The sequence below is a fragment of the Lepisosteus platostomus genome, chromosome 1, assembly GCF_059453375.1.
Source record: "Lepisosteus platostomus isolate fLepPlt1 chromosome 1, fLepPlt1.hap1, whole genome shotgun sequence".
NCBI lineage: Eukaryota > Metazoa > Chordata > Actinopteri > Semionotiformes > Lepisosteidae > Lepisosteus > Lepisosteus platostomus.
In genome coordinates, this window is record NC_142611.1 from 73,047,402 (window position 1) to 73,074,030 (window position 26,629).

The following is a 26,629-nucleotide window of genomic DNA, read 5'->3' on the forward strand; positions in this document are numbered from 1 at the left end:
TTTTGATCAACATTTGAAGTACGGAAGAATTGTTTAGTGAAGTCTTGCGTGAAGCCTTGGCCATATGTTGTTGTGACGGTCCTTGAAATCAGCCGTGATTTGCTTTTATTCAGTCAGTGCCTTATAAATGTTTTACAGGCAAGGAACTGTTAACCTTCCTCCTTTGGAATTCAAGCCTGCTCTGATGTTCGAAACCTTCAGCATAAATGCGGTGGCAATGGAGAAGTCCATGAGCACTCCCCAGAACTCCACCAGCGCCCTGTCCTTCCACGACCTGAATCGGCGCCACTACAACACCTTCCACTGCAACTTCACTATATCCTGCCAGTCCATCAGCCAGCATGTCGACATGGCCCTCGTTCGCCTGATCCACCAGTTCAGCACCATGATCGACGACATCAAGGCCACTCAGACGGACATCAAGCTGAGCCGCTACACAGCGGGATCGGCCTCGCCCACGCCCACCTTCAAAACCCGCAAGCACAGGGACTTCCGCTCGTCCGACTTCAGCCGCAGCTCGCGGGGCAGCCTGAACGGGGCCAGCCGGCTCAACAACCAGAAGAACAAGAGGGGGCCCGCGGGGGAGAACAACAAGAAGGAGCCCCGCAACAAGAACTCGATCGGGCGGGCCGAAAGACGGACCTCCAAGGTTTCCCGGAAGGGCTCCCGGGACGTGGCAGATCACATGACCATCCAGATGGATGACTCAGACTCCATCACCGTCTCGGAGCAGAGCGAGCCTTCTGCAGAGTGCTGGCAGAACATGTACAAGTTGCTCAACTTTTACTCCCTCATCTCAGATCCGACTGGGATCTTGGAGAAGACTTCCCCAGAGACTGCAGGGCCAACAGGTAGAGTGCAGAATACAGCCAAACTTGAATTTACACCAAGGGAAGCTATAGGCATCCTTTATAATTTACACTAAAGAAGGCATTTCTACCTCTAATTGATGTACAGTATTTGGTTACATTAACTGGTAACTTAAATGGAAAGGGCATTCATTTATTGGTCATCTCTTTTTTTCAGCATTTTTTGTGTCCAGTGAAATTGAGGTACTTTTTCATAATCAGATGTTGATATTGTTACAAGTAGAAAAATGATAAAAATGAACAATATTTACAGTATGCCTATAGCAAGGGAATAGTGAGAGTACCACAGCTTGGTAGTGGAGTAACCAGATGTCAGGCTAAGAATGACAGATGTTCATTTTACAGCAGGATAAGCACAGAACATTTTACTGCTATTATTTACAGATATTTAAAGTACTGTGTGCTATGAATTGCTGCCTTTAACACAGTTGAAAAACGTGGAATTCTCTCTGAGATGGAGACGCAAAACGCATTCAAAGGGCAAAGATGGAACCCTATATCCTAGCAAACAAGGATCTTGTCCAGGACTAAATAACTTTTGAGAATGGATGCTGAATGATTGGGGTCCTATTTCTGTATTACAAACAGTACATCACAAAACATGGGGAGATGTTCCACAAGACGTTAGTATTTCCATAAAGTCTCTGTACTTATGGCCTTTGGTAGAAAGATTACCTGCATAGATTTGTGGTCTCTGAATCGACTGAAGGAGGTTTCTGTTTCTGTTTCATGGAACGAATACTTCTCTGCTCTACTAGTCCTCTCTGTGAACTTAATAATTATTATGCATGTCTGACCATGGACAGATAAAAGCCAGCTGTTCCAAAATTTAGATATTCAGAGAATGCCTGTCCTAAAATTAAAGGATAGAGCAATTTTGCTAGGGAATCCAAACACTTGTCTACCCTGACATACAACTTTATAATAGAGGTTTGTTGGCAAGATTTAGAATGTACATCTTCTTTTTCTTCACCTTTGACTCCTCCTACCTTGGTTTTCTCAAGGTTCAAAGAAGTAGTCCTCTTGCTTAGCTGAAAGAACCTCTGACATCTCCTTCCTGTCTAATCTTTGGCATCTCCTTTGGCAGAAGGGGGCAGGAGCCCCTCCGATCCGAGCTGCAGAGTGGTATTCGAGAACGAGCAGGACTCCTCCAGTCCGAACAAGCTGCAGAGGAAGAGGAGCCTGGTGAGCTCTGAGCCTCAGCACGTCACTCTCATCGTGTTCGGGATTGGCATGGTGAACCGCACACACCTCGAAGCCGACATCGGGGGCCTGACTATGGAGGCTGAGCTCAAGAAGATCCATGGTAGCTTTACGCTAAAGGAGAAAATGAAAGGTGAGGTCGGAGTTCAATTTGTCATATGCAATTAAATGCATATTTGCAATTATGCTCCAATACAAAGACATTAAGGAAACACCAACTTACACAACAACAAAGCTGTGTAATGCAAACAACCTAGTAAACAATAAAACAAAGTAACAACAAAGTAAGCAAAAAAGAAATACAGAGCTTTTTAATTAAATTCTCCAGTTACTCGTTTGTTTTCTTGATCTGAAAAACCAAGCAGGTGGTGGTAATACCCCTTTGGAGCAAGTGGATTATGTCTCCTCGTTATTATTCCATGCACAATACTGAAAGTGTCTGTAATTTTCCAAGACTGGAGCATTTTGAAGATGCTTGTAACGGTTTCAGCCAGTTGGTATCAATATTAAGATTCCAATCATCAAAATGTCAAAATTTTATTACATTTCAAAGGATGATAAATTGTTTGAATGGTTGTTTGTTTTGCTTGTGAACCTTAATAATACTTGAAGACGATGGCTTCTGAAACAGGGCAACCAAAGGCCATCTTTGCAAGAAAGTGTTATAGTGGAAGTGTTTCCTCGTCTCAGAATAATAATACTGATTCTCAGATTTGAGCCTGTCTTTGGTTTATCAAAATGCATTTTTTCCCTGTGTTTTCTAATTCAGATATTTTGCACCAGAAGATGACAGAGACCTGTGCCTCTGCTCACATTGGAGGAGTCAATATAGTTTTGTTGGAGGGAATTACACCCAATATTCAGTGAGTTTATTTCTCCTGCTCATTTTGTATAGTGAAATATTTCCGTGCACTGTTGATATAGATTGGGTTTATAGCAAAATTCAAACTTAAGTTTTGCTTCCATATCTTTGTTTTTTAAAAAGCGTGTTTTGAAAAATAATGAGCCTCCAATTTGGAAACCTTTTAATTATCTCAGCATTTTGTCTACCACATTTCTTTCCAAAGAACATTGGTTTGCCAACTTTGGTTTATAATTAGTAGTTTTGTTTTTTGCTTTTAATCTAATTGCATTATTAGTTTAATTTATGCTTTTAAGGGTTTGTAACCTGAAACGGTTTCATGTGCACACATTTACAATCCGTTTAGTGCAGTATATCCCTTAATGTCCAGAAGCATACATTTATGTTCAAAATGATACACTGGGGTTTGTGGTCAGAACGTAAGATCCAATGAAGCCTTCTCTAAAGTGATCTCATGAGGATTTATTTGACAAGATGGACATGTCCTAGAGGGCATTAAACTTACTATATTAACAGTAACTGAGGCGTTATTTTCTTTACCTTAAGTAAATTGCAGTGCTAAGGATGGGCAAAGACCTGCAATTGTCTAACCCCCTGATATGTGTGCCATGTGACAACTTGCAGTAAGAACCCTTTTAAGTAATCTAGAACACAGAAGGTAACAGCTCCGAAAAAGTTGGTTTTATTTGGATAATGCCTGCCTTTTCTTCCTCTTCGGATGATATTGCTTGTGGCTCTTTCATACTGTCCTCCTTTGTCCCTGAAATAGAAAGTAGTGAAAATTAAAAGAAGATGGACTATCCTTATCCTTTCTTAAAACAACTATCTTATGAAGATTTGGATGCTATGTTTACGTTTTGAGGCACGTCAGTCTCAACAGAACCCTAATAATAAGCATTATTATTCCTTATTATCACGTATTATTATTGCAAGTGCAATAGATATTCTAAAAGTGGAGAAGTGACACTGAACCAAGACTATTTGGTCCTTGTCCTCTGGTGCTGGTGTTTTGTACAGGTTTTCCGTCCTGTTTTGTTTTCAGTAAGACCAACCTTGTTATTAAGCAATTCTTCTAGCTCCTCAAGTGTCGCTACTTTAGAGAGATCGAGAGAGTCTGTAGGCATGCCAGCCCTCCAGGACCAGGATTGGACAGCCATGCTCTAGAGCATTTAATGTGAGGGCTTACAGTAATTAGTAATAAAAAAAAAGACTTTCCTTATGCTCAAGTCTTAATCTGTGCTGTTTACATAGGGTTTCAGATGCCTACCTGTGATTCTTGAATGAATGATTTTTACCATTGACATATGTAGCTCTCTGCATCGTAATAATGATGATCCTGATAACAATATATATTAAACTGGTCCAGAAGGGTTTCATAGTAAAGAAGCAGGAGAAAGCAGCTGCATATTATGGGCTGTGGTATTAAATATGTGCATGAATTTTGATTCATTATTTGCTCTCTCTTTATTTTATGGCTCTCTCTTCAATCTTCTTGCATAGACTGGAGGATTTCCCCACATCTCCTACAAGCACTGCCAAACAAGAGTTTCTGTATGTTTGCATTATTCAGGGCTTGCAGTTCACATCATAGTGATGCTACAATAGCTTGGATGTGTAGTTTGCATTTCGTACAAAGTTCAGTACCACTGTGTTTGTTGGTGTATGTTTGTCTTAATAGTATATAAAACCCTGTAGATCTATGGTAGTGTATAGTATATGACTGTCAATGTCTGAATTAGTGTGCTTCACTAAAGCAGTCGCTGGTTAATAATGCTAATGATTAATGCAATGCAAGCTGAATAACTGATTAAGTGGATTGGGCTTTCTGGGAGAAACTGAATTATATTAGCCTGTATATTGAAATCTGCTGACTGAATTTCAGATACTCATACTGTATATAAAATTTCTCAGCACATACTTGAGTCAAAATCAAAAGGAGGCTATAATGAAATCAACTTTTTTTCCTGTTTGATTAAAGCACAAGGCTATAAGAATCCTTTATTCTCCCACGAAGTTCAGTCTTGAAATTTAGCCTGTCTAAAAGATTTGTTGTGTTGCTTCTGCCATCTGCAGATTAGACTGTTCCCCCACTCTTGTTTCTGTTTTTGTTTGCTTGTTTCTAATTATGTTTTCAGAAGGTCTGGTGTTTAAGACAGTATTACATTTCTGACTAAATAGGATTTATTTGATGGGCATTAGAGCACAGCATTATAATTAGCAAAATGGTTTTGTTCCCAGTAGTCTTTTAAAATATTATTATACAGCGTCAACAGATGGTTCCTTACTAAACATTGACACAAACAAAAGGAATTCTGAATGTCTTCAAAATAAATTAGTAAAGCACTGCATCATAGATTATGTCCCTTGAAATTTATTCTGAAAGACCAAGAGGGGCATTTTTAAACTTTGAAACCACACTGCACTAGAACAATGATGGAACATAATTGTATATGAGCATAATTGATGACCATATATTTGTGCTTTAAAAAATTTAATATTGGGCTGGGCAGTGAAATTGGTTCACAAATATTCTAAAAATAGCATGTTAACAGAATGTTAAGACAGTGTTAGCAGGAAAAAAACACATATACAGTACATGCAGTGCAAACACAAGGAACGCAGTGTGAATATTTTGGATGTGTTATTTACGAGTTAAGAGCAAGGAATTAGATGCTCCTTTAAATTTGGCACTTTATGCAACCCAAGAATTCTGAACTTTAGTTTAAAGAAAAATAACCATTTTGAATATTTCCATTAGAAGCACATTGACAGATTTCTTTAAATGAAAAAGTGATTGTGTGGCTGTCATTTTATTCAAAATACTGAAAAATACTAAATTCTCCTTCCTGTTTGGACAATCGATTGGAATGACACATAAATTCTGATTACTACTGTTTCTGTACCTTTTCTATAACTGCTACAAGTACAGCTGCATTCTTAAATAATTGTTTCACTAGACTGTGTCATAACAGTAACAGGCTGAGTTTTAGTTCTAATTATTTCAGAGTTTTAATTATAATTTTAATGAATTGAACCTAGTGAAATAAGGTTACCGAGAAGTCTGGCACGCAGTCACACCATGACGCAAACCTGTATGAAGAAAGTTTAAGCAAAGATACAAATGATGTAGCTTATTTTGCTTCATACGAAAGTACTGCTTAATCCCAGTGTTGGCTTTTAAATCAAGAAGTGGTTTTCTATACAATATCGAGCAAATGGCCACAATAAGTAGCTCATATATTTGCATATATTTATATATAAATACAGTTACACTGCCCAGGTAATTTTATGTGAATAATTGACAAAAAGAAAACACCTTCTAGCATACACATTTTAAATTGGAATATATCACTATTTCTAAATGATGTCCAATGGAAACGAATCCATGGTGCATTTCTTGAAATGATTGTGTGATTTATGTGAGAGGATTTATGCTGTGTGAATGCATCCATTAAGTACCTGTTTTGAGAAAGCTTAGATGTGTAGTTTCTTTTACTTGCATTTTTATTTTATTTTTTTACTTGTGACTGTTTTCTCCGCAACACTGTCTGAAGCATTTGCTTGGTGACGTATTGATGCTTGCATCCAGTTTCTAATGGTGCTCTGCTAATATTAATTATATTGTGGGCAGTGTCAGTCGCTTGCTTCTTTGTAAACACTGCTGACTTAGAACTGTGAGCATTCTTTTAAGTTTTTGTTGTTCATTTCAGAACTGTAGTAAAATGCAACATTGCCAAATCCCAGGCGCTCTATAGCGCTCAGAGAGGACTCAAAACAAACAACGCTGCCGTCTTCAGAGTTGGCGCCATCTTTATCAACATCCCCCAGCACCCGGCCACGCTGCACAGCATGATGGTCCGCAGCTCTCACCAGCTGTCCAAGCAGATCTCGGACCTCATTCGCCAGCCATCTACCGCGTAAGCAACAGTGGCTAATTTTAAAATGGGATTTGGAGCCAGTGTGGTCCGCATACAGTACATATTAACTTGCAGGTTTGTTGTTGGCTTGCAAACGAACCAAGTATGGATACTCAGCAGGGTAATGCGTAGTAAAAGCCACAGCTTGACTCTGCATCAGATCTAATTTTTTTGTTGTTTCCTTTGTTTAAAATAACATTTTGAATCCATAGCAGTACATAGAACAAATTAAAAAATTAGAAATGGATGACGAAGCTGTGGACCTAGACTATTCTAAACATGCTTGATGTCCTGATTTTTGACAGAATTTTATTTCAAAAGAATGACTGGAAAGTAATTTCAAAATGCTTACCGTAATAATAGAAGTTGCGAATCGCTTCTGTGACGTGTTGTGGATCAATGCCTTTCTTTAAGGCCTCAGCCGAGCAGGGAGGAGGTGCCAACTCCCCAGCCTTCAGAGAAAACGGTCTCAAGCGTCAATCAGACTCCCGTCGAAGCCAACGTGTTTCCTCAGCTGCCCGAGGGGCTGGAGAAGAAGCCGATTGTGCTCAAGTTCAGCGCCATGCTGGATGGAATCACCATCGGAGCCGCGCTGCTGCCGTCTCTGAAAGCAGAGTACAAAATGGGCCGCATGAAGAGTCATGGGATGACAGGTAACTGGGAGCACGGTACCCTTCACTGGTACCTGCACAGATACCTCTTATCCTCCTCTCACCATCTAAAATCGATATTTTATGCTCAAAGACTTGTATTCTTCATAACTCACTTATTTGTAAAATTGTTTTCCTTCTTATTTTCTAATATTTCTGTTTTTTGCACATTATTACATGCAGAGCCACTGTAGTACCACCTTAGACATCTCTCTTATCACTCTGTTATAGGGGAGAAGTAGTATGATCCCGGTGTTTTTGTATCTGGGTAAAGCAGCATCTGTCGAAAGAAGATTTTGTTTGTCAGATCTAACAAAGACTATGCCTTTTTTAATTAAAAAACTGCTGTTGAATTGCTCTATGCATTTCATTACTGTCTTTTTTATGAAGATCTGGGAATTAACCTTTTTATTAAATAAAGCATAATTACCACTGAGGTTATGTAATGATCAAACGAAGTTTAAAGGATTTCTAGAGCAAGGGCAAAATTTCAGAAAGGTGGCTTTTATCATGTCCTCTCTTCTGTCCAGTCTATACACATGAGGGAATTGTTTTTAATAGAGATGACAGGTTTGATTTTTGAAAAGATTACTTGTTTTTGAGCAGTGTGCGCGAGATGCCTTGTTGTAACTATTTTTTCTTTTTTTTTCCAAAAAGGTGCACAAACCAGTTTCACCTTTGAGCTTCCTGCTCACAAGCTACGGTTCCAGTCCAAAGTGCCGCCGGTTGATGTGTCCACGATGCCTCCTTCCGCCACTCTGAACCTGCCCCCGGTCACCATGTCTGGGGAGTACATCATGGAGGACCACGACAGCCACTCGGACCAGCTCGGCGGGCATGACGATTTCCCACCCAAACAAGGAAACTACCTCCAGGGCGACTACCTGCGCTGTGTTGCCGAGGTGATAAACGCATTCCGCTGAAGAGATGTCTCACCGCAGTCCTGCCATGTCGGTGTTTTTTGTACCCACTTTTCTTTTTCCCTCTACAGATTGGCTCATTTGAGCACAACTTAACCACAGATCTATTGAACCACCTAGTGTTTCTCCAGAAGGTCTTCATGAAGGAGGTGAACGAAGTGATCCAGAAGGTTTCAGGTTGGACATTTCTTTTGAGCTGCTGCTATGTTACATTTTAGAATCGGGCATCTTTAAGCTTCTTGCCATGTTCTCTTTTGTTTTCTGGACACGCCACCTAGGCATACTTGGCGTAATGTGTTTCGTCCTGGCATCAGTTCCATAATATGAGTGCCATATTGCTGATCTCTTGCTACTAAGGGGGTCTTGATACACAGGCTGATATGCTCTGTAGAGAAAACCGAGTGTCATTTGTTCAGTCTTGCCCTTGAAAGTGAAGCATTAATTAAAATTTTGCTGGCTGTTGTAACAAGTATCTGTTCTTGCAGGAGGAGAACAGCCTATACCTCTGTGGAACGAACATGACATTTCTACTGATGGAGATAAGCCCAAGATTCTGTTGTATTCACTGAATCTTATGTTTAAGGTACGGATATATGTTTAAAAAATGTCATTCACTCTATGTGAAGAAAAGGTCTAACTCATCTGTTTTCTAAAATGATGCAATGCAAATACATTTTGTGGAAGCACATATATTTAGGAATCCTTGAAAAGCCATTAACTTTTTGGTTATAGTGAAGCCAAGACTATTTGGGGAAAAAAATAGATCCCTATGTACAGTTGCATAATTATCTATTTTTAATCCAGGGTATCCAGGTTACGGCTACCACCCCATCCATGAGAGCAGTAAGGTTTGAGACTGGACTAATTGAGCTGGAGCTCTCAAACAGGATCCAGTGCAAAGCCCAGCCTGGTGGCAGCAGCTACCTCAAGCTGTTTGGAAAATGCCAAGTGGACCTGAATCTGGCATTGGGACAAATCGTTAAGCATCAGGTCAGTCTTGTTTTAAAAAAAATTAAATATGAAACTCAAAAAGCAATTGGAAATCAAGATATACTGTAGTGCAACACCTACTGTACAGTATATCTTTAAGTGAATTAATCATTTCTTCCACGATAATTATTTTGTTTAGTTTTGTGTGATTATTAATATCTACCTAAACATAGCTCTCAGCTTAATTTACCTGCTTGAATAGTAGACTTTGACCGCTGGTCTTGCTTCCTGCTGTCTTAATGTGGAAAAAACATTAAGTGCTGCAGTGTAAAGTGTCTCAAGCAAGAAATGTTTTTTTTAAGGTTTATGAAGAGGCGGGATCAGATTTCCACCAGGTTGCCTATTTCAAAACACGGATAGGCCTGAGGAACGCCCTTCAGGAAGAAATCAGTGGATCTTCGGATAAGGAAGCCGTGCTGATCACGCTGAACCGACCGATTGTATTTGCTCAGCCTGTGGCTTTCGATAGGGGTGAGTCTTCCATTTCTGTCTAATGATATTGGAAATGTTTTCTCCTCTGGAAATCATAGGTGAATAAACTGTAATAGATTTTGAGTTTATTAGTAATTGCAGCTTTTAATTTCCTTTGTCTAGTGGAGCTGTAGTTGGCCAGTTTAGTATATGAATAAAATATACTATACTGTGTCATGAACTAAATCAGCCAGGTTGTTTTACAACTACTTGTACCCTTGGTATTCATCACATGTATTGGGACAGCCGAGTCAAAACTGTTGTTTTTGCTTTACAATCGCAAAAACAAATTGTTTGTGATTATGAGATTAATAGGAAAAAATATATATTTTTTACATTTTATTTTTGGGTAAGTACAATGATAGATTTGATTGCAGAAGAACAAAACCATGCTTTGCGTTCAACCCTGTGGTATTAAGGTAACCATAGCTACTGGGTCAGATTTATTTGAAGTATTTTTGATTTTTGAAATAATTTTGAGTTTTTGAATGTGCATAAAGTCTGTGACCTGTAGAGATCAACCACTCTCTTTGTGTAATCATTCAAGAAGCTTTGCTGCACTTTGAGGTCTTGTCTATTCTTGACTTCAGGTTATTACTTCCCTTCTTTTTTTACCTCAGTTTTTTTTCTTCACCTTGCAATTGTATACTCAATTGCATTTAAATACAGAGATGGACTTTTTTTCTCCTGATAAACTACTTGTTACACTATACTGCACGTTACACTGGCCATATGTTTTGACCTTTTTCAAGGTGTATGGTGAAGTGCTGCCCAGTAAACTTACAAGCATTTTCTTCCACGTAAGGCAGTGCAAATGTTTCTGTAAGCTTTAGGTTCATTCTCCTACGATCATCATTAATTACATCAATAAAGATGGAAGCACAAGCGTAGCCAGGAGAATTTAGGAACAAGGTTTATGGATCTTTGAGAGCAAGATAAATCTTAGTCAAATTACTGAAAAGGAACTGCAGATGCTCCTAATTTCACCACCTTATCTGTGAAGCATGATGTGAAACATAGAGAAGGAAATACTCCCACACCTGTTGAACGGCACTTCACCAGGTACCGTGGCAATCAACCAAAACAGACGGCCAGTGCAAGAGGCTCATCAGTCGATTGGGAGGAGAAGTGGGAAATGCTTTCACCACTTATATTAAGAGGAAACTTTAAGGAGTAATTAATTCACAGAATGGATCTTAGACTGGACACCCCACATTCACTTTGGAAAGTGCTACTGACCTTTAATAACAAAGCAGTTACTGTAGCTCATTTGGATGGATTAAGGCTGCACCTGAGTGACATCTCCTACAGCACAGCGTCTCTAGTCAGCCGGGTTATTTGTTTGGAAACTGTGGTAAAGAAGGGAATAGTGCTTCCATTTGGTCCACAAACACCACTAGAACATGTCCATCACACTACCAGGCCCAGAATCTTGATTAGCCATCACATTATATAATGAGATCAGACTGTATGGTAACACTGCTGCCTGTAATAGATCTGAGGTAATTCCTATTGTAATTATTTAAGTCTTAAAAGACCGCAGTTTAATGAAATGTTGTTAAGTGTAATTTGATTTTGGTACACCATATGTCTGATTAGTGTTATTTCAATATAATCACCTTGTATATTTTATTTCTACGCCACTATCATTAATGTCATTAAAACATTGCTGTAATTTAATGAATACAGCGCAGCTTTGATTATAATTTGAATACTCTCCAGCACTCTGTGAATTTTCTTCCTTTCGTTTTGATGGGGTTTTTTTTATTCTCCTCGAAGCGGTGCTTTTCTGGCTGAACTATAAAGCGGCATATGACAACTGGAATGAGCAGCGCATGGCACTGACTAAAGACATTCACATGGCCACTAAAGAGGTGGTGGATAAGTTGCCTGGGATTCAGCAAACCTCTGCACAAGCTTTCAGTACTCTTTTCCTTCAGCTCACTGTGAACGACTTGGGAATCTGCTTGCCAATCACCAACCCAACACCACAGGTATTAGTTAAAATGTGAAAGAATAACTGGATACATAGTATCTTAACCACAGTAAAATCTGTTTGACCGAATAGACATATATATTCTATTATAGGTTATGCTTTTAGTATACAGCTTATTTTAACACAAAATGATACGATATATTATGTTTTTGATTGTGGACATATTGGGTAAGATTTTGTTAATTTGTGCTTTTAGAACTTATAGGAAGTATAAAGCACTACAGATCTATGCCTTATTTTCTTATAAAACGCATATAGTGGATATCAAAGGCATAAGTGTATCCTGTTGGGGCCAGCTGTTCTATAGGATAGAAACTTTTTTCATTTGCGTGATATATTTACTCTCAATGTGTGTGTGATTCAGGCAGCTAACCGGGGCTTGTTTGTCCTTCTCTCAGGCTAATCACACCATTGATTTTGACACGGGCTCAGCCCTGGTGCTCACCATTGAGAGCACTCTCATCACTGCCTGCTCGTCAGAGTCTCTGGTCAGCAAAGGCCACTTCAAAAACTTCTGCATCCGTTTCGCAGAGGGCTTTGAAACCTCCTGGGATGACTGGAAGCCCGAAGTGAGAGGAGATATCATCATGAATGCTTGTGAGTCATTTCAGGAAATGAGGCAGCTTAAGACCTGTTTATCTCACCTGCATGTTTCAATAAAAATGATGGCTTTCGACATTTCAACAGTGAAGACCTGCAACAACTTTATAATACTGTATGTTAAACATAATATAGTAAAATGTAGAAACAGATAACAGCTCACAAACATACAAAAAACATTATAATGACTTTTAAAAAACAAACTTTTTCATATATATGTTTTCTATTGTTTAATTTATCACTAGGAATTGAAACGTTCATGTGTTTTGCAAGTTTCTTAATGTTTTTTTATGTGTGTTTTCAGGTGTTGTACCAGATGGCACATATGAAGTATGCTCAAGAACTACAGGGCAGCCTTCAGCAGGTAATTATATGGATGCATTTCTAGTTAATAGATTTAAAACGTATTGTTAAGTATGTGGATGAGAAATATAGAAAAAGCTCCTATTCAAATTTAATATAGATACTAGAAGTAAAGCTTCTCAGTGAAGAATAATTGCTAGAAGACTTTTTGGGAAGATGTATACTCGAGCATAAAAATGCTGTATATGCAGTCCTTAGTTGTGCACAGTTCTGTGAATTTTATACCATGTAGGAATTTCCCAAGTATTTTACAACAGCATTTTTATATTTAGACAGATTAATCCCTCGTTAGTTGTTTTTCAGAGTCTTACTTGTCCATTTCTCTGTCAGAGAGCAGCAGTGCCGGGACGTGGACACTGAATGTGTTGTGGAAGATGTGTGGGATTGATGTGCATATGGACCCTAACATTGGCAAGAGGCTGAACGCGCTCGGCAACACCTTGACCTCTCTGACGGGGGAAGAGGACGTGGATGACATTGCTGACCTCAATTCCATCAATATCGCGGACCTGTCTGACGAGGATGAGCCAGACACAATGTCTCCCACCATTCACATGGTTAGTCTTTTTTCAGAAACACTGCCCAAATTAAAGCAGCCTTTACGCTTTACTTTCCCGGGGACCGGTTCCTTGGAACCAGCAGGCATGTAATTCAGTTTTACTCCCTTTGCTCCCCTTTCAGATCATGTTGCCTGTACTGAGTCATATTCACATGTTAACAGTTTCCACTTGTTGCCTGATAAAGTAGATCTTAAGGTCCCATTTTATACTTGTCACTAATGAAATAACCAGGCACATCTGGGGAAATTGGGGGGAAAAAAATTCAATGTAAATGTAAGGTCACATACTAGGGTGTTGGGCCACCATGCAGGTAGTACAGCCCGTATGCACTATGGCACAGCCTAGCAGAGTCTGGATTTCAATGGGAGGAACGCAGCACCATTATTTCATGAGAAAGTCAACTCATATTTGGTTGATGGAGGTAGAAACTGTCGGGCTTCGTACAGAAATATTACGTAAATGCTCAGCTGGGTTCAGATATGGTGACTGAGAAGGCCATGTGGATAATAGCCATGTCATGCTCATCTAACCACGGGGTGACCACACCTACTCTGCGAACGGGGTCATTTTCATCCTGGAAGACACTCCACCTGACAGGACAGAAATGCTGGCACAGGTGGTAAAGATTAACTATTCAGCATTATTTAATAGCAATTAGTGTTGACCTTGCCTTCTGAGAGAATGTGTATACCCAAAGCGTACTAAGAAAATATGCCCCAATTATATTATGGTACCACCAGAGCCCTTCACTGTTGAAGCTAAGCACTCAGGGCTTTAGAATTCTTTAGGCTGGCTCCACACTTTCTTCAAGAACATGGTAAAGGATGATTCATCTGACCCTATCACATTTCTCCACTGCTTGGTCATCCATTTCCTATGCTCTTTGTACTGGCAATGCACGTTTTTGGATGTTACTTTCGATATACTTGGTGTCCCTCATTTAACCAGGTGATTCCATTTTCTGTTCAGTACTTGTATTTTTTTTGGAAACTGTGCTGTTATTAATGTTATTTTGGACTGTTTCTTTGTTTTCTTATCACGACTAATATTTTGAGAACGTTTTTAGGGTTCAATAGCATGACTGTTGTTTTACAGTACATTTGTGTTCTTTGTTTTTTATCTCTTTAGTTGATCTAGTTGTATGACCTGTCCAATCTTTGGTTGGATGACTGGATGAAATTACAAAGCACCATTTTGTAAAACTCCTAGTACACTGGTATTAATAATAATAATAATAATAATAATTAATAATCAAACCACTGACAAAGTTTACAGTGTGAATAATTGAAATTCCTGTGAGGGGTGGATCACAGCCTCCTTTAAAGCTTTATACATCATTATAACACTCTCCAGCGTCTATCTGCCTGTGTCTTTGCTGCATCAAGCTGTGATGACGTTTTTGTAAGGTGAAACTGAAAAGGTCATGCCTCACTCATTTTTTTTTGCCATTCAGAATGTAGATGGAGTTGCTGTTTCGGGAGATTGCCCAAAGCTAACATTAAAGGAGCGCCTCGTAAACCACCTTCTTGGACTGAGCCCTAAAAGCCAGAGATCCTCTGATCCATCTGATTTTTTCAGTGCTTCAACATCTTCTGACAGCCACCTGTCTAGAAGATCCTTCACTAAAGCACGCAGACCTCTGTCTTGGGGATGCGTATGTAGCTGTTGAGTTGTACTTTCTTCTGTGAGGGCTGGAATCACTGTCCAATTAAATGGGCTTTCCTCAGGTGTTTCTTTTAGAGGGTGTGTAATTTCAAATGCTGAAAAAATTCGACACTTCCGAAACAAGATTTTGGGATTGTGGTTATTTTAGGAAATACAGCACTTGGGGACGGACAATGTGTCTTTCTGAAAAAAGATAAAACAAATAAACCAGTATAGTTTGTAGATCTGCTGAAAACTAATTTTGGTACAGTTTTAGTTAATTTATTTTGCACAGATATGATGTACTAAGAAATTAATTGATAAGATGTCAAAAAATGTAAATAGGTACAACAGTGAACAAACCAAGGTTTCTCAAGGGCAAAGCAGCAAGAAACAAGAAAAACCTACATTCAGTTCATAGAGCATCACAAAACAAGTAAAGGCTAATTCCACACTGAAAAGCAGGAAGAAAAACCCAATATTTCAAATGTGTACGTCAAGAAACTTAAGGGCAAATAGATTGGAACGAGCATAGAGATGGTGAGAAAGAGTGCCCAAATGAAGGGAAACCTGAGGTGTGATATAGGAAGTTGAGGGAACTGTAGATAAGACGATTGCACAGATCAGGTTGTGAGTGGTATGAGATACCAGGTAGGCCTGGGGAAAAAGGTTTCAGTTTTAGGGGTCATTCAGTAAAATGGAGCTGATTTTTTTTATCTTGGGAATACAGGGCATGTTGGGAATTGAGGGGATGCACAAGTGGAATATGGATTTGGGTCTGGAAATTCCTAGTTATGTTGATATATGCTTATAATGCTTATAAGGGACGTGAACGGGTTCACCCCGCCTGTGAAAAAAGAAGTGCATTTGTAAGGGCTTGATTTCAGATGCCTGTATCACCACTGCATATCCGATTAAAGAACTCTTCAGTAATCCAGCTTCAGTAATCATCCAAGATTAGGACAAAATTACCCATCAACTCCGCAGGATCTTCAGGCAACATAAAACCAGTCCCATTGCCCTTCCTGTGCAGACTTAAAGCAGCTGACACTGTCTTTGCCTTTGAATCACCTTTGTTTCTAAATCTGTTTTTTTTAACATCAGCAATATTAAGTCTGACCCAAAACCTTTTAAAGAGATCTCTTCAAAGAGAAACCAGTCTCTTCCTCTTCCACCTCAGTACTCGTTGAAAGATGTGAAACAATGAAACTTGGTAAACGTATGTCAGGTGGCATTTGAAACTATACTACCCTCTTTCTTCCATTCAACAAAAAGCTCCACATAGTGGTGAAAAAGTCATGGGCAATTTTTCCTACACATCTTAGTAACAGACTTATTTGTGAAAAGACTTCAATAATTAAACTAGTGAATCAAAATCTTGCATCTTTAAGTCTCAACCCTGCAAATGCTACATGTGCAAGTATAAAAAGTTGTAGATGGAAGTTATTTCTACATTTATTTTAAAAATGTCCAATCTAGATTAGCAAAGAAGAGTCTGAAGCTTGGTAATGGGTGCTGGTGCTTTCAGTGTGACTTCTGATTTTTGCATGTTTGGGTGATTGTGGGCTACAAAACTGAAATGCAGACTTCTGTCTTGTTAATATCTTATGTCTGGCATTGTATGCAGGAACCAGTTGATCATCGCCGTCAGGGTGTGGCCGGGACCCAGGTTAGCGATGGACGGGGAAGGAAGATAACTAAGCGTTTGGTGGACATAAGGGAGCTGAATGAGCAAGCCAAAGTGATTGATGACCTGAAGTAAGTATGCCAGGAAAAAGTATGCATGGAGAAAAATGTTCCCCGGTCAATTTTGAGGAATGACATTGGTTGGTATTAAAAACCTAGAACCCTCCTATGCTTGACTATAAGGATAGTATAGAAAGGGTTTTGTGCTGTGTTTGGTTTGTACTAGGCATAACGCTTTTGCTCAAAAATTCCAATTTGGTCTGACCACAACTTGTTTGCAAACTCCATATAGTATTTGAGATGGATCTGCCATCCTGCCATACAGGCTACCTTTTTGGAGTGACCGGGATATTGTTGAGTTTCAGACGTCTTATCCCTTTGCAACCATTGAATTCTGTGGCTCTTTTTAATGTTAGACATATCACTATGAGGCCAAATGAACAGGTTTCATCCTGTCACAGCAACTCAGTTTGACGAGACAGCCTAATCTAGGCAGTGTCTGGATGATACAACACACCTTCAACTTCTTAATAATCACCCTGTTCAATGGGATATTTAGAGTCTTTGAATTTTTGTACACTTCTCCTGCTCTGTGCTTTTCTACAACTTATCCCTGAGTTGTTTTGAAAGCTCATTGGTCTATGTGTTTGAATCTTTGATTAAAATTCACTGCCTGATTGAGGAAATTTACAGAGACCAGTGTAGGAGGCTTTTCAGCTAATTGGATGACTTGTCAACGTTGTATGTACCAACTTAGGTTTGCTATAGCAAAGGAGTAAAATCCTTATTATGCAGTCATCATTAACCTTGTCCACTGTAGAGGCTCAAGTAGGTACAGGTAGCTGTGCCACCATGCAAGCTGCAAAGGAGCTAGTATAGGTTAATTCCATGCTAAAAAAATAATTAAAAAACACAATTGAGGCATACCGTCGCATAAAGAAGGTTCTCCAGTCAGAATATTGTCAGTTTTCTTTTTTTCTGCTTTTCAGACTGAAAGTGACCTGTGCTTGTCCCACTATAGTTTTTGAGGTATTTGTCTTCTGAAAACAGTATCTACAGGCCTATTCTTAGACTTGTAAAAATTCTGAGTCTACACAATAGTTCTTGAAATGCACAAAACTGTGGTCCTGACACAAAACTTTAATGTTAAAAACATATCATTTTAATCCATTTTGTCTTGCAGAAAACTAGGTGCAAGCGAAGGCACAATAAACCAGGAAATTCAAAGGTACCAGCAGCTGGAGTCTGTTGCCGTGAATGATATACGAAGAGATGTCCGCAAGAAGCTGAGGAGATCCAGCATGAGGGTGGGCTGACCTGTTTGAGAGCACAATGAATGACTTGTTTAAACACGTTCTATAGGCATGGCCCATCGTTTTTAAATAAATAAAACTGAAACAGCTTTCTGTCTGTTTCCATAGGCTGCTTCTTTAAAAGACAAGTGGGGTCTTGGATACAAACCCAGTTATAATCGGTCAAAAAGCATAGCGGCTACTGGGAGACCTCCTTTGAAGAGGATGGACAAGGCAAGGTAATAAGTGCAAGTCTGTCAAAAGTTTAAAAGAGTGTTCTCTGCAAACTGCTTGAATTAAGAAGCCTATCATCATTTTATACTGTAAATTAACTCAGCTTTTTCTGAAAGACAATTATCTTTATTTCCAAAGGAATCTTTTCTAGTAGTTTAACACATGATAGATGTTGACAGCTTTTGTGTCTAGTTCTGTGTAAGGATTTTTTTTATTAACTGAATCTATGAACTTTAGTGCCTCCTTGGTAATTCTTAAGTTAAGGATCGGAATATTCGGAATAGTATTGTTTCTGAGTATATTGTTTGCCTTTTTAAATATTCTATTCAGTGATGACAACATGGGGAAAAAGAAGATTGATTGTGAAGACTTGATTTGATTTGTTTATTACATATTGATTAGTGGCTCTTTTGGTTCCTTAACTCTAGGCTGGGTGATGGAGAAGAGCTGCCAGAAATCCGAGTGGATGCCTGCTCTCCGGGGCCTAGAGTGACCTTCAATATACAGGACATGGTACAAAACAGCATACAGTGCTTTTTTAAACCCCTCTCAGTGTAATAACTAATGAACTCTCATTTAAATCCATATCGACACTCATTACCAATTACGTGTAGCCCATCATTCCAGTCCGTCATCAATGAAATGTTAACAGAGGTTTTGATTTATATTCAGAGCCTAAGTACTTTCATTGGTACTTTGATAAGGCTTTGCTGATATAGCAGTCCAGGCTGGGTGCTGTAATAATGTTTGATACCTGTGGCGCTGAAGAATATGACACGTTTTGAAGAAATGTTCAGCCATTAAATAAATCTGTTCGATTGTATTGAATATATCAAATCAAAAGAAAGCAATACATCTTTTACATGCTGATTTTTTATGTTTCTTTCTATGTTATATTGGCCCTGGTGTGTGTGTGTGTGCTGCAGTGGAAAAGTGTCCCATCGAGAGTATGTGCTGTCTTGCGCCTGTAGCTTGCTGGGATAGGCTCCGGTTCCCCTGCAGTTAGATGAAGTTAGAAAATGGATGGATGGATCTTTCTTAGTTATATGGCATGACATAATGATCTTTTAGACTAAGTCAGGTGCCCTGAAAAAGCAATCTGTCCCATGGGGTGTGCTTAGCGAGTTCATTTTACATTCTTATGATCTTATGGTTTATCCATTTTGTTTTTCATTATATCATTGTGCATTGTTGTTTTTGTTTGTGACGGTTACAATGCAATCGAGGTTTACAGTCAGAAGCAGAATTATTTGAGGTACTTGAGTAATCTTTTCATTATTTTTGGTGTTCTGCATTTTGTGAAAAATACCTTTTTGGAACTAAAAAGAAAAACTTACTAAAAAATTAAGTTCCAAAAACAGCATGTCAGATTGATTACAACTCAAGTGGCAATGGAATGGATTGCAATATCAATTTGGGTATTGTTTTAAGGTTTTTGCAGTTTCTTTAGACTTAATTGTACTAATGTTTGTTTTAAAGTTAGATATCCCAGTTTTCTATCCCGACAGTCCTGGAGAAAGACCTTTTAAGGTATTTGTAAAACCAAAAAGAAAGAAAAATAATTTTCCTTTCCAACTAACACACAATACCTAATTGATAAACCCAATTTAACTGAACATGCAAATTCAGTACAAAAGAGTATGCAGAAAAAAACAAAGACAAAAACATTATATTAATATGTGACCCAAAGGTTCATTTTAATGCATTGAGCTGTGATTTTAACCTTATTTCTCAATCTAGAATGGTAAATATTTATTAAAATAAAAACAAACTAAAGATTTATTTTTTGTTTGATCTCTAAAATAAAAATTAGTACAGGCTTATGAAGCTATATTGCACTTTTTAATTGGTTTATGGAGTAATTGTTTTATAACATAAAAAGTCAATCTTCAATACTTAAAAATATACAGATGCACCGCAGTACTCTTTTGACAACTCTAATAGACAAAACAGCTGTGTAGACTAAACTCAGACTGTAAGCTACATCTGTGGAATCCAGTGATATTCTTTCCCACCACACTTCCTGAAATTTATTTTATGCATCTACAAACTTAGTAGTTAGTGTATTGATTTTTATTTTAATAGCTCTTTATATGGGATTTATAAGTCAGTTAAACACCTTTTATGCAATCACAATTAAAATGAAATATACCCCCTTGTGAATGTGATTATTGGATTCTGTGAGCTCAATGCCCAGGAGATAGTTTTCTTTAAGCCAAGTGTGTGTGGTCCCAAAACACCTTTTTGTAATATTTTATAGAGCACATGTGGGACCATAGATTTTAAAAAGAAATTGTGGTGCAGTTGATGGAGGAATTAGTTTTACTTAATGCACTCACCATTTCTTCTTTCTAAAACGGCTTTCTAATAATCATGTAGAAAGAATAAAGAAAGGAACATTATGAATCCTATATATTTTAATAAATCAAGATCACCATCTTTCATTTACTGTACGTATTCATATTAAATAGGAAATAAGCTGTAGATATAATTTTACTGCATAGTGATTATTCTGTTCGTGCTTTTTTCCTTCATTTTTATAAGGAAATAACCAGGGATCAAAAAAAAATATTTTAGTCCCTCAGACAAGCTCAGTCAATCACTATGAAACCCTTTAGAACTTGGAAGACTGTATACCGGAAGTTTAGTCCTAGTAATAAGATAACTGGAATGTTTTCACAAGTGGCACAACCAGTAGAGCAGACTAAGACAGGTCACTCAGGTGTCCACGGCTTTGAAAGGCTCACGTCACTAGCCGACTGTGACTGTGACTCCCCAAGTGGCGGTGCAGAAATGTCCGACTAATACTAAGGGAACTGTTGGGATTGCCTGGCCAGGGCTGTCTCGGCTCCTGGTGATGTCGTGAGCGTTATGGCCTCCTGGGAGCTTGCAGGATCATGCCTCTCCTCCAGTTGACACCGTGCCTCCCATACAGGGTTGTGCTTTCAAAGGGGGGGACCCCCGAAGGTGGGCAGATTTGGAGGTGTCTCCTCCTTCTCCCCTGCAAAATTGTAGGGCTCTCGTTTGTGAGTCCCCAAAAGCATTTTTTTACATGATAAAAAAACAAATCTTATCTGCAAGACCCCATAATATTTTTGAGGCAGGAGTTTGTGTAGATCAGTAAAATTTGGACAATAATTTAAAAAAGTGCAATCCCTCTGGTAAATCTGGAAACGAGTGATTATTATTTCAAGTGTGAGTGCTGGCTCAGCAGATTGCAGTATTATAAACTTCCCCAGTGTGAGAGTTCTGCATACTCTTACAGTATTCTTATTTTGAATTTGCATGTTAGTCTTTCTCAGTTTTTTTGAATTCTGATTCACGTCTGATTGCCTCCAGCGTCATTCAGGTTGTGGGAATTCCTTTTGTTGTTCTCTTGATCTTTCACTAGTTGCAAATCAGATGGTGGTGGTGCATCAGGTGGTGTGCACTGAGGCTGTTATTTTGCACCGATTTAATTTTCTTGTAGTAAATTTGACATGTTTAATATATCAATGGTATTAAGGAGGAAAATTTGATTTACTGTTGAACTAAAAATGAGAATGGTTACATCAGCTTTTTAATAAATCATATGCCTCATATTGGTAAATGTCCTATCGACAGATTGCTTAAAACTATAAGTAGATTTTTCCAGGGCATTGCAAGTAAGATAATGATTTTTCTTTATCTCAGTCTTGCCTTTGTGTGGGTTTCTGTTCTATCACTCCTCATTCATTCTTTGAACACTTCTGTCTGCTTAAAGAAAAGTGCATGAGCATTGAGCCCTGCTGAAAAACAGTGTTTTGCCCAGATACTATTTTAGCAGATATCAGCCAAACCATATGCAGTAATTGGACTGAACTACTAGTCCAGGGATAGTTAAATGATCATGTCAGCTGTTGTGGTAATGTCATTTAGTGTGTTTGTACAGCAGCCATATCACCCTGCAACTCGTAACTGGCAACCCACTGAAGCCAAGCAGGTGTGAGCCTGGTCTGTAACTGGATATGAGGTGACCTGGGGAAAATTAAGGTTGCTGCTGGAAGAGGTGTTAGTTGGCCCAGTAGGGGGCACTTCCCCTGTGGTTTTTGTGGGTCCTAATGTCCCAATAGTGACAGGGACATTATACTGTAAACAAAGGCACTGTCCTTCAGATGAGACATAAAACCAAGGTCCTAAGTCTCTGTGGTCATTAAAAATCCCAGGGCGTTTCTCAAAAAGAGTAGGAGTGTTACCCCGGCATCCTGGCCAAATTTCCCATTGGCCTTTGCCAGTCATGACCTCCATCTATGAATTGGCTTCCTCACTCTGTTCCCTTCCCCACTGACAGCTGATGTGTGGTGAGCGTTCTGGCGCACTATGCCTGTCGTCGCATCATCCAGGTCGGGGCTGCACATTGGCAGTGGTGGAGGGGAGTCCCCAATATTTGTAAAAGTGCTTTTGAATGAAGTATCTAAAAAAAGTGCTATAGTATCTAAGTGTATGGAATTATTATTTGTACGTGAGAATTTTGTGGAATTTGAAAAGGATATGTGACTTATTTACCGAACAAGTGATTTAGTTACCTCACTGGCTGATATCTGCTTCAGGGAAATATGTGATATGATCTGCAGTCACTTGACTGCTGTGTAACTATGAATTTTGAATTTTTTCATGCATCAATCAGTTTCCGGAGGAGACAGAAGTGGACCTGTTGTCAAACACCATTGACGAGCCACCTCATTTCCCATCTGTTAGTGACGGATCACACTCAGTGTTCAGTACACCCAACACCCCCGTAGTCTTCTCACCAAGCATTCCCTTCCAGCCCGAGGAAAGCAGGCGAGAAGACAGCTCCTTGTCCTCCAGCGAAGACTCTGACAAAGATGAGGAGTTTGAGAAGGAGAGGCAGCCCTTCTACAGGAGGACAATGTGAGCGCTGTTTGTCTGTCTCTCAGTGGCTCATGAATAACTCTCACCACATCCTAGAACAGTGGCTTGCACCATCAACACTGGCTGTGAAATGAATGAAAACATTTAACATGTTCACAAGGAACCATTGATATATCCTTTTACCTTCCATGATTTTTGAATATATAATGCAATAAACCTATTCCAATGGAAATTTACAATGGAACTAGAGGTGATTACCTCTGAAATGTATTATCTGGGTAAAATTCGAACTACAGACCCAGCTGACATTGAAAACTCACTGCGAATCAATTGCATCAGCTTCTGAGTAATTTAAAAATGTCTTTTAATAATGAGGATCAGTTACCCTATCGTTGTACTGTGCATGCATTTGACACTGCCTACCTGATGAGGAGACACCCAGATTTGGTATAAAAATGTAAATGACAAAGGAAAGACAGAAGCCTGGAATTCAGTCATTTTAAAACATTAAAGTAGTAATGTTGCAGTAGTAGTAGTACAGCAGTCACCTAGTGCTTTCAAGAGACATTTTATTTTTATTTAAGGAAAACCTGAATTATTACCATGAAGGATAATACTGGGCCACTGCATTGGGATAGAACGGTGCATGAAGAATAGGTAAAGGTACACATCTAAAAAATCTGACTAAACTGCCAGTGATCCAGAACACGTCTGAAACATTTTGCTAAAATGCTGTTACACACATTTCCAGATGCATTCAATTTTACACCTTGAGTCCACCTTCATGTGCTTTAAATGCATGAAATACTAATGGTCACTATGTGGAACTTAATTTTCCTGTTCAGTGAACTTTGCACAGATAATTCTGTTAAACTGCTTACAGACAAACAAACCGCAAGAAGTCCTCAGGATTTGCTGCTGTTAGCCAGCTGTTCTCGGAGCGCTGGCCAGGGACACCTGCTAACAGAAGCCTCATGAGCTCCACCACTGAGAGGAACATTGATTTTGAGCTGGATGTGCGGGTTGAGATAGACAGTGGCAAGTGTGTTCTGCATCCAACTACTCAGCAGCCTGACCACGATGACATATGTTTAAAGAGGTAAGGAAGGAGATAGTCATCATCTCTCCCAGGTCTTTGGTAGCTTTTAAGGCGACATACTGTAGGAAATTCACAGCTGAAAGCTTTTACACTGGTCGTAAAAAAGTACTTCATCGTGGAGCAATATTAAAAGCTAAAACTTCTATTGGCAAGACATACACGATTTTTTTTGCTGTCTTGCTGATTTACGTATAACAGGTATTTCTAATTTGATTTAAAATGACATGTTAAATTGCTGCATGCTGTTAATTGCTTGTGATTGATTGTCAAAGGAAGCTAGGCAAATGAGTCTTATTATAGCAGATGTATCAATATTGTGTTGAACACACATACAAAGTAAGTTCATTATGTAGATTTTGTCATCCATGGGGTTAATCAAGTGGGGATCTACTGTGGAAATCTCATGCTAGTAGTTTGTGTGACCACGGCTGGAAATAATACAAGCTCTGCGGTGCATGCTATGCAGTAGGTTGGAGATTTTTTTTGTGGGATCCTGTTTCTGTTTCCTGGCCCTTGATGCCACACATTGTTCCAGCTCATCTGTGAGGGTTTTAAAGTTTATTTAGTAGGGTATCCAAGGAATATTGGTATCTTTCATGAAAGCCGTTGTTACACAAACAGCATTGTCCTGCTGGAATGTTTTCACATCAGGATGTGATCAATGTAACACCATATACTCACACTGCCATCTGTTACTACAAATGGAGCTCTGTTCTTCACGCATAATCGGTGTAAATTGTTGCCATCCATTTTCTGCAGAATCAGTATCCATTTTAATTATCTTAAGCCATGTATTATTCCTTTAAATTCTGCTTGAAATTGTACACTTTTGAGTTGTTGAATTGTACAATCTTGAACCTGATTGAATGAATACATTTTCAAAGCACATCTTATAATCACAGTTCCCTAATGGTTCTCTGACTTCTTTTTGCCTCCTTCTGTCTTGGTTATATAAATCAACACAAACATTTCCTTTTGTAGACAAACTAGATAAAAATGCAGTTATTAACCATGTTTCCCATTTACTGTAGGTTTTTGCTGCTAATTTCTATAAGTTATTTCCCTGTCTAAGTGGGGAAAGTTGAAGTCTCCCATAATGGCAACTTCTTTTAAACATGTCATTTATTGTTGAATTACAATTACGTCTGCATTTGAATATTCCTATCACTGTACTTTTGTACCCGTCTGGCCTGTGTAGATGCTGCATCTCTTGATTTTTCTAGGTGTATTTCCTCAGCCTGAATCATCTTTAAAAAGTTCCCCCTTTTTATCTGTCCTGTCTCTGGAGCAGTGTATGTAAACTAATGTCACATTAATTGTTCTGTTTGTAAGGTGTTTGAATTTGTTATAGATGAAAAGTTTGCTGTTTAGGCTGATGTTTGTGCCGACAGATAAGAACATCTGGGTCTTCGCCTTCCTTTACTTGGGATACCGTTGACTATGAACACTATCAGCCACTGTCGGTTACTGTTATCTTAGTGCCAGATGCAAATCTCAGTTGCACTGCTCCAGAGAATGGGGTCTCCACCAACCACCACTTCTCTTTTCTGCATTTATTGTAGTAGTGGCTATAATTTTAGTCTAAACCAGCTGCTTCCACTTCCTGACTGCCTGATTCCGGGTCCTGGATTGGTGCAGATATTTATCTTATGTGAATGTGTGGTGGCGTTTGGTTGTAGGAAATTTTCCCTTCCCTTGCTGGGTTTTGTGCCAGCTTAGCTCTGTTAACTAAACCCTTTATTGACCTATTAAATTAATAGGATAAAATTGAATGTTTCCAATTCCTAAATATGTTGGAATTTGCCCTTTAAATTACTTATAAAACAGAATAATTAAGATCTCTAACTTTTACTTGTTAGTTCAAGGATTTCATAAGTAAAGAGATTGGAAACCCATGCCTTGGAGAGTTCCTTTTTCAGACATAGACTGTGTAGTAGTGGACCAACAAGACCTATTTCAAATACCGCCTTCACTTTCATTCTCTTTTTGTCCGAGTCTTATTTTGCCTTTCTTTCTCTTCCTTTCCAGGAACTGTGACCGTAGTTCAAGAAGCTTAGATCAGGAGTCTCCCCCGAAGAAGAAGAAACTTCAGCCAGCTTACACATCCACGACGCACTTGCTGGCTGGGAAGAAAGTGCCATCTTCTCTGCAGACCAAACCCAGTGACTTTGAGACCACTGTGTTTTACATTCCTGGTGTAGATGTCAAGGTAATTTTCTGTTTCTGGCAGAGACCGAATCAATTAAATTGATCGAAGCAGGCTTTCCAAGTGTTCAGAAATTAGAGATTTAAGGGGTGACCCATAACACCTATTGGGTTGTAGCTCTCCGGGAACATGGGTGGCCACTCCTGTTCTGGATCAAGGATGTGCATTGTTATTCCTCAAGGGATTCTCCAGTTTTTTATTCCTCATGTGATCTTG

At 38.9% G+C, this 26,629-nt stretch overlaps 1 protein-coding gene across 11 annotated transcripts in view; it reads left to right on the forward strand.

Annotated features, from left to right (window-relative positions):
• The window catches only part of bltp1 (bridge-like lipid transfer protein family member 1), a 117,500-nt gene that overhangs the window by 71,114 nt on the left and 19,757 nt on the right, over nucleotides 1–26,629 (forward strand). For 2 of the 11 annotated variants that reach the window (XM_088637201.1, XM_088637223.1), the window contains exons 46-69: nucleotides 139–851; nucleotides 1,957–2,205; nucleotides 2,842–2,935; nucleotides 4,435–4,485; nucleotides 6,645–6,851; nucleotides 7,266–7,504; nucleotides 8,159–8,403; nucleotides 8,493–8,598; nucleotides 8,907–9,004; nucleotides 9,226–9,411; nucleotides 9,714–9,882; nucleotides 11,662–11,876; nucleotides 12,277–12,475; nucleotides 12,783–12,842; nucleotides 13,172–13,398; nucleotides 14,855–15,055; nucleotides 16,673–16,803; nucleotides 17,915–18,038; nucleotides 18,153–18,262; nucleotides 18,686–18,770; nucleotides 19,737–19,787; nucleotides 22,903–23,147; nucleotides 23,992–24,207; nucleotides 26,236–26,416. In XM_088637201.1, the coding sequence (XP_088493327.1) occupies nucleotides 139–851; nucleotides 1,957–2,205; nucleotides 2,842–2,935; nucleotides 4,435–4,485; nucleotides 6,645–6,851; nucleotides 7,266–7,504; nucleotides 8,159–8,403; nucleotides 8,493–8,598; nucleotides 8,907–9,004; nucleotides 9,226–9,411; nucleotides 9,714–9,882; nucleotides 11,662–11,876; nucleotides 12,277–12,475; nucleotides 12,783–12,842; nucleotides 13,172–13,398; nucleotides 14,855–15,055; nucleotides 16,673–16,803; nucleotides 17,915–18,038; nucleotides 18,153–18,262; nucleotides 18,686–18,770; nucleotides 19,737–19,787; nucleotides 22,903–23,147; nucleotides 23,992–24,207; nucleotides 26,236–26,416 (4,402 nt within the window). The remainder of the gene's footprint in view (nucleotides 1–138; nucleotides 852–1,956; nucleotides 2,206–2,841; nucleotides 2,936–4,434; nucleotides 4,486–6,644; nucleotides 6,852–7,265; nucleotides 7,505–8,158; nucleotides 8,404–8,492; nucleotides 8,599–8,906; nucleotides 9,005–9,225; nucleotides 9,412–9,713; nucleotides 9,883–11,661; nucleotides 11,877–12,276; nucleotides 12,476–12,782; nucleotides 12,843–13,171; nucleotides 13,399–14,854; nucleotides 15,056–16,672; nucleotides 16,804–17,914; nucleotides 18,039–18,152; nucleotides 18,263–18,685; nucleotides 18,771–19,736; nucleotides 19,788–22,902; nucleotides 23,148–23,991; nucleotides 24,208–26,235; nucleotides 26,417–26,629) is intronic. The other 9 variants (XM_088637266.1, XM_088637275.1, XM_088637233.1 and 6 more) reach the window with 8 other exon arrangements.